Source organism: Cryptomeria japonica, chromosome 9 (genome assembly GCF_030272615.1).
Source record: "Cryptomeria japonica chromosome 9, Sugi_1.0, whole genome shotgun sequence".
NCBI classification, from domain to species: domain Eukaryota; kingdom Viridiplantae; phylum Streptophyta; class Pinopsida; order Cupressales; family Cupressaceae; genus Cryptomeria; species Cryptomeria japonica.
In genome coordinates, this window is record NC_081413.1 from 617,233,113 (window position 1) to 617,241,129 (window position 8,017).

Below are 8,017 nucleotides of genomic sequence, written 5' to 3' on the forward strand. Positions count from 1 at the left end.
TAAGCAAGAGACATATTTGTTTGGATTCTATTGTCTTATTCAAATTGTATGGCTAATATTCAATAGAATAGCCTCCATATTCCCTAAACCCAATATCACATTTTTTTATCCAAATTATATGGCAAATATTCAACACAATTTAAAATAAATAAATAAATAAAATCTATAAATCTTTGATGTGTCCACTTGTGATCAATGTATGACTCACTATTGTGAGAGGTAAGCAAGAGACATATATGTTTGGATTCTCTTATCTTATTCAGATTGTATGGCTAGTATTCAACACAATAGCCTCCATATTCCCCAAACCCAATATCACATTTGTTTTATTCGGATTTTATGGCTGATATTCAGCACAATTGAAAAATATATAATTTTTTTTTTATGGCTCCACTTGTGATCAATGTATCACTCCCTATTGTGAGAGGTAAGCAAGTTTAAGATTGTATGGCTAATATTCAGCACAATAGCCTCCATATTCTCCAAATCCAATATCTTTTTTTAATTTTATTGAGATAGTATGACTAATATTTACCATAATTAAAAAATAAATAAATAAATCTAAAAAATCTTTGTATGGGTCTTGTGGTCAATGTATGACTCAATATTGTGAGAGGTAAGTGAGAGACATTTATGTTTGGATTCTTACTATTGTGAGAGATAACAAAAAGACATATTTGTTTGGATTCTTTATCTTATTCAAATTATATGACTTATATTCAGCACAATATTCTTCATATTCCATAAACCCAATACGATATTTTTTTATTTGACTGAAAGTCCTTAAATTCTAAGTGTAATTTTTTATTTTTTAATATAAGCTCAAATGAATACATATGTAACCCATTAACAGTTGCAAACAGCTGTAAAGATGACTTTAAACCGACATAATTGTCCAAGTCAATAATAAAAGAACAAACGAAGGGCAAAGGACAATAGGAAATGAATGGCCATAATAAAGAAAGACAAAGGAGAGGGAAACCCATTTGTAAGGGACTGTCAGATTTTTAATCCATCACCTTTCTACATTTTTATCCTCTTCACCTAATTTAATCTTTTTGTGTAATATTTTTGTGGAATTTTCTCACTTCGATCATGAAACCCATCTGTGATGACATTGTGAACAAGATAAAATAAAATGTCAGAAATTTGCAAAACTTATTATATTTCAATCGAGTGCCATACTTCTCTAGATTATATTCTACAATTTTTTACGCCACAAATTACAAACTATGACAGATTAACTGTCTTTTTTCATCCAGTAGTAGAAAGCTGCTCTTTGTACCTTCCTTCACAGCTTCAGCGGACCACAAGAAAAAAAATCTATTAAAGCGTGCTCTATCTCCTCTCTTGTGCACAGACATTCACAACAATCTTTTTTTCAGTCATATCTTGTTCGATTTCATTTACCCGCTTCCCTCTTTCATAATTTCAGTAATAGAAAAATGGGTAATACTTCCTGCTGTTGTTCATGCTCTGCTCCCCAACAAGATTATCAAGATCTTATCAATGAACTGCTCAAAGTGGAAGAGATGAGTCACATTAATGAATTGATTTCTTACATCGATCAGCTGTTGAATGCCATTGACCAGAGAAGGATTCACTCAATTACCCTTCTTTCCAAGACGAATCGGGTGGCTTCTTCTATCACTTCTGGTGGTGGTTTACTGGAGAAGATACTGAAGATATCTCACAGACACATATGCAAGGTATTCAACTAATTTTTTAAGAAAAAAACGTATCCTAATTGATGCAATCCATTTCCTTTTCATTAAGCTTCTTGATCCACACATTTGAAGTGTTACTAGGAAGAAAGTATTAACGAGGAAATAAGTTACAATTCTTAAGCTATCTATAAATGTTTTTGCCTCAGAGGGACATTATGCCGAATCTCAACCGTGAAACACGAAAATTGGTAATTGATATAACAAATCAAGGAGCACATATTCAGTGGGTGGGAATAGCGCTTTCAGTTGTAGGTTTTGTGTTGGAACGAATCGAGCAAGTTTCTTCCAACAGAGAGGAATGCATACAACTCCTAAGATACATGTGTAACCTTGCAAAATACATGAAGCAGTTGGATGATCATTTGGCTCAAGAGAAGCTGAATCGAGTCATCCAATTCATTGTACAAGGCTCCCTCCTCTGCATATCGCAAATGCAATCTCACGCGCTTTCCATTTAAATCCAATTCATGCATTGTAAATTTTTGTGTGTCATGTTATTTGTATTTCAACTGTTCTATAATGATGAATCTTTATTTTCTTTTGATGGGTACATAGATTTTTTGCTGCTCCGGTTGTGGCTGAAGATTTGCAGAGATTGCAAAGACAACTTGGGCAAGAGTACTCAGAGCTCTCATTGGAGGCGATAATCGCTGTGCTGAATAGGGTTCCAGTTGTGTTACCTCCCTCCCAAGGAACATCTCCTCAAGCAGGTACTAATTTCTCTTTTATTTGGGCCCTTGTTTATGCTGAATCTTAAAGAGAAAAATCTTTGCCGCAATAGAATTTTGAAGTTAATTCAATTAACTTGTTCTTGAAATTAATTTGTTCCAAACATAAGTTCGAATAGTGATCTTAGTGCTGAAGAATTGTGCTTTGAATTGATTTTTGTCATTTCAATTCTTAACAAGCCAACAATCCATATTTATCTATTTCGATGTGATTCATAATAATTCAGTTTTAATTTCTTTGCGGCTTGATTTGGGATGTCCATGTTTTGTTATCTCCAAACATGTTTGGGCTTACTTATTTTTGGCAATTGTCTTTCAATTAAAAAACAATTTTTGACATTGAATTTATTGTTATTAAATTTTTCAATAAAATCTTTTGCTAATGATCTGTAATAAGAAAAACAAAATATTTGTTATATGTATTTATTTGTATTAGAAAATTATATAAATATATCAAAATTATAGTGATCTATATAAACAGATTATTATTAACTCTTCACTAATTATAATTTAATGATTATTAATTTTTTTAGATTTGTAAATAAGATCTTTAAAAAAAAAATATTGTAAAGTTTTCATAAATAAAAATTTTAAATTCTGAAAAAACAATTTTAAATAGTAATTACATAGTAGATTTAATAAACAATAATATAATTATCAATTTATTTGTTTGTAGTCATATAATTTCCACAGCTCATGATGTTTGTATCTTTCTTTTCAAGTTTACATTGTGTGATATTTTTCATCGTCAACTTTTTTGGTCATACTACATGATCCACCATCACAATGAAAGAATTGGTTAGAGATTTTTGTTCTCTAACCAATTTTTTCATCCTGAAGATGGATCATGTAGTATGATCTGAACCATTGGTAATGAAAAATACCACACAGTGCAAACCATTACAGGAAAATACAATCTATTTGTATATTTTCTTAATTTTTCTTACTTGATAATTCTGCATTTTTTTGATTTAGACATGATTTCTAATAAATATATATTGGGTTTGTAGTTGGTATTGAGGAACCTAGAAATCATGTGACAGAACTTCTAGATATGAAAAGTAAATCAGTTAAAGTGGTGGTTATTTATGGACAAGGTGGGATGGGAAAGACTACTTTAGCCACTGCAGTTTTCAGCAATCTTGATCTCAAAAACTACAAATATTGTAGAATCGATATAGAACAAAATTGTTCAGAGGCTGACCTTAAGTTGTTGCAACAACAAATTTTAAGAGACCTTTATGACCAGAATATTGAGTTGAGGAATTTGAATGAAGGTCGAGAAAAGTTGTCCAAGGATTTTAAAGAACACTTCTCTAAACCTATCTTCATTTTTGTTGACAATGCACTCAAGCAAAGTGACTTGGAAAAGCTTCTACCGATAACTGACCTGGCATCCCTTCCAGCACAGAGTAGGATTCTTGTAACCACTAGAAATCTAAATGAGACTCGTATAATTTTAGAGGAAGGAGTTGAACGTCATTCTTATCGGGTAGCTTATCTTCCACAAGAAGAGGCAAGGAAACTCTTGTGTGAGTTGGCTTTAGGCAATGCCCAAGCAAGTTTTGACCCAATTGTAGATATTGAAGGCCTCCTCAAAATATGCCAGGGAATTCCATTGGTACTAAAATTGGTGGGAGTGAGATTACGTGAACATGCTCAAAGTGTGTCGGCTTGTAGAGATGTAGTTGAAAGTCTTAAATCAGAGTTGCTACAAGGAGAGGGGGATGAGTTACGGGAGCGTATGGTGGATTTTGTATACAACCGCTTGAAAACCTCGTGTAAAGAGGCATTTCTTGACATTGTGTTCTTCTTTTGTAATTGGGAGCGGGATCAAGTGACCTATAGTGTTGGAGAGATAGAGTTTGAAGAGCTTGAAAGGGCTGCACTTGTGAACGTGACAAATGAAGGCAAGGTGAATGTACATGATATAGTGAAAGCGCGAGGGAGAATGTTGTCAGCAGATGGGGAGAGAATCACCGACCTACAATCTCTCAATGATGTTCTCCAAAATGTAGAGGTACATTTTCTACCTTGTGTTTACCAGATTTCTAGATTTTGTCTATATGCATATATATAAAAGACACAACGATCCAGATTTTGTATGTATCTTTATATAATCAGTTTTTGGAAAGAATTAAAAGATCAATTAGTGTTCTATTATTTGAATGTACAAACAATTTTGCAGAGGATAAAGAAAACAAAGGGGATTGTTCTTTCTCCATGGAAATCATTTGAGCTGGAAGCAAACCATCTCAGCTTGATGAAAAGATGTTTAAGAGTTTTAATATTGGCAGAAAGGACAAGAATAGTAAATGGAGAATGCAAAGGAGCCTTTGAAAATCTAAGGTTACTCAGCCTCAACAACCATAATAATTACTCACAGATGGATGTCAGTAAACATCCGAGATTAGCAGTTTTTCTTTTGGACTACAAATTATACTACCCTACCTTTCCTGAGGTAAACTCTACAATCTCTAGCTAATTTTTAATTCTATATTCTCAAAAAAAATCCTTTTTTCTAGGATATTGCTAATTTGAAATGAAATTGTTTTGCAGTTTGCGGGAACCATCCCATCTTCATTGAGATATATGTATATAAAACATGCTACATTGGTTAATATTACCACCATCATTTCCCAAAGTCAATCTTTGCGTTCTCTAACATTGTCGTATTGTACAGGGTTTGATAGCCTTCCTAAAACCTTTGGGAACCTAACTACTTTGGAAAAGTTAAGTTTAGAGTCATGTAATAGTTTGGTGAACCTTCCAAATAGTTTTGGAAATTTATCTTGTTTAAAGAAATTGAGCATAAAATATTGTTCCAGCTTAATGAGCCTTCCAAAAAGTGTGGGTAAATTATCTTCTTTGAATAAGTTAGATTTACAGTCTTGTTCCAGTCTGTTGAGCCTTCTAGACAGTGTGGGCAATTTATCTTCTTTAAATATACTGAGCTTAAGATATTGTTCTAGATTGGTGAGCCTTTCAGACAGTGTGGGTAATTTATCTTCTTTAAAAAAGTTGGATTTATATGGATGTTCCAGCTTGGCGAGCCTTCCAGACAGTTTCGGTAATTTAACTTCTTTCAGTGAGTTGGATTTATATGATTGTTCCAGCTTGGTGAGTCTTCCAAATAGTGTGGGCAATTTATCTTCTTTAGAAATACTGAGCTTAAGATATTGTTCTAGATTGATGAGCCTTTCAGACAGTGTGGGTAATTTATCTTCTTTAAAAAAGTTGGATTTATATAATTGTTCCAGCTTGACGAGTCTTCCAGACAGTTTCGGTAGTTTAACTTCTTTCTGTGAGTTGGATTTATCTTATTGTTCCAGCTTGGTGAGCCTTCCAAATAGTGTGGGCAATTTATCTTCTTTAGAAATATTGAGCTTAAGATATTCTTCTAAATTGGTGAGCCTTCCAGACAGTGTGGGTAATTTATCTTCTTTTAAAAAGTTGGATTTATATAAGTGTTCCAGCTCGGCGAGTCTTCCCGACAGTTTCGGTAATTTAACTTCTTTCAGTGAGTTGGATTTATATGATTGTTCCAGCTTGGTGAGCCTTCCAAATAGTGCAGGCAATTTATCTTCTTTAGAAATACTGAGCTTAAGATATTGTTCTAGATTGGTGAGCCTTTCAGACAGTGTGGGTAATTTATCTTCTTTAAAAAAGTTGGATTTATATGAATGTTCCAGCTTGGTGAGCCTTCCAAACAGTATGGATAATTTATTTTCTTTGAATGAGTTGGATTTATATGATTGTTCCAGCTTGGTAAGCCTTCCAGACACTTTTGGCAATTTATATGGTTTGGTAAAGCTATATTTAACAGGATATAGACAACTATCTATGTTGCCAGAAAGTTTCGGAAACCTCGCTTCTTTAGAGAAGTTGATATTCCGAAATTGCAAGAAGCTCCAGAATCTACCTCAAAATTTTGGTCAGCTGAAGTGCTTAAAATATGTGAGCATACATGAATGCATTGCATTACAGAGCCTCTCTGGTGATTTTGAAAGTTTGAGCTCACTAATTGCTGTGAAGGCTTCAGAATGTCCTCAACTGGAGGAAACTGCAATGGACAAGTTAGCCAAGATGAAGGGATTGATGATGGTGGATATAGATGGAAGCCCTATGTTGGAAAAGCGGTGGGAACAAGTGAAGGAGCAATACTCTTTAGCAGTAGTGGAGTGCGGAAGAAAGGTAATCGTTGTTACACATTTGCTTGTGCTTAACTAGGAATTTTATTTCACTGATTATCACTGCTCAACCTCGTTCTTAATTGAGGGTCTTCGTTGCATTGCAGGAATTCACGGATGAAATCTACCCATGTGTGGATGTCATGTATAGAGCATTTTTCCACAGTGAATCAAAATTCGTGTATGTTGATGAGAATGGGCAACTCGTGGAATCGCCCAGTCCGGCAGGTGGGATAATGCTGTGGTTCTTGTTAAAGGAGTGCGATGTGAGATCATCATCATCATCACCAAACAGCAGTTGTTGGGAAGCAGTGAAGAAGGAATGGATGGAGTTGGCGGCTTCGAAGGGGGGACAAATGATTTATGTGGATATGGGAAGGTCATGGGAGGAAAGAGAAAAGCGTGTTCAGCAAGCTCTCCTCCATTTACCCAGAGGCACTCTTGCCTGGATTGCTCCTGACAATAGGGCAAGGCTATCCTTTGCCTATTCCGTGCAGTCTTATTACGAAGATGCTTTCTCTGGCACTCAATCGGAGTATGAGGAATATGTGAAGTATATGGATCCTTATCCGCCCAACTCAATTCGCCTAGGGACGAGGGGGTGGTATGGGGAGCCCGACTTAGGGATTGAGAATTGTATTGTGAGCACATTCACGTTTGTGCACAGAGAGGGAAGGAGGCGGTTTGATGCCCCCAGATTCATTCTCCCCGACTTACACCCTTTGCAGGAACTGAGCCTAAAAGCTTTTCTGACCAAATATTCTCCCCTATTGCAGAAGCAATAAAATTTCTGCAACCTTAATATAGGTACCGGGCTTTCTGCCAGGCGTACCAAAATCGGAAACAACACACTTCATTTTGAAGCAATATTATTCATCTCCCTTCTTTACAAAGCCTTGGATTTTGTATGAGAAGACAGCTTCCAACAAATAATCTCCTCTCTACGAATTTTCATCTTGAAAAGCCCTCAGCTTTTCCGGATCCTATTGAGCATTTCTAAGTTGCATTATTTTATTTTATTAAATCCATAGATTTGTAAAGAAACTAAATGATTTTTTTAATAAATCTAAGTTTAAATGAATATGATAAATAATATAATATATTTATTTTATTTATAGATAAATAAGTATTGATCTTAATTTGAATATTAGTTAATTTTTCAATTATTTTTTACAATGGCAATATGTTTTTATTTTTATACTATGAACTAGTTTGTAGTCTTATTTTCTTCAATAATATTATATGTTAATAATTTTTTATTACAAATAATTTTAAGATAAATTATTTATTAAATCATAAAAATATTAAGGGGTATAAATGCAAAACAAGCATCAACAAGGGTGAACTAGAAAAAAGAGTAAAAGAAAGGTGA

At 34.2% G+C, this 8,017-nt stretch overlaps 1 protein-coding gene across 3 annotated transcripts; it reads left to right on the plus strand.

The window, feature by feature from the left end:
- Positions 1-1,323: 1,323 nt before the first annotated feature.
- LOC131042826 (disease resistance protein RUN1) lies at positions 1,324-7,726 on the plus strand. 3 transcript variants are annotated; one of them, XM_059210978.1, is made up of 8 exons: positions 1,327-1,709; positions 1,874-2,128; positions 2,283-2,437; positions 3,466-4,475; positions 4,644-4,916; positions 5,015-5,509; positions 6,230-6,649; positions 6,753-7,726. In XM_059210978.1, exons 4-8 carry the CDS (start codon positions 3,510-3,512, stop codon positions 7,428-7,430), a joined length of 2,832 nt encoding a protein of 943 aa, XP_059066961.1. In that variant the 5' UTR covers positions 1,327-1,709; positions 1,874-2,128; positions 2,283-2,437; positions 3,466-3,509; the 3' UTR covers positions 7,431-7,726. The 3 variants fall into 3 exon arrangements, with proteins under 3 accessions (XP_059066959.1, XP_059066960.1, XP_059066961.1); XM_059210976.1 differs by having other exon boundaries at positions 1,324-1,709; positions 5,015-6,649; XM_059210977.1 differs by lacking the exon at positions 1,874-2,128 and having other exon boundaries at positions 1,324-1,709; positions 5,015-6,649.
- The last annotated feature ends 291 nt before the right edge of the window (positions 7,727-8,017 follow it).

Coding starts and splice junctions, on each gene's coding strand:
- LOC131042826 (XM_059210976.1), top strand. CDS start 3,510: ATGAAAAGTAAATCAGTTAAAGTGGTGGTTATTTATGGACAAGGTGGG. Junction 4,917..5,014: donor ACTACCCTACCTTTCCTGAG/GTAAACTCTACA, acceptor ATTGTTTTGCAG/TTTGCGGGAACCATCCCATC. Junction 6,650..6,752: donor TAGTGGAGTGCGGAAGAAAG/GTAATCGTTGTT, acceptor GTTGCATTGCAG/GAATTCACGGATGAAATCTA.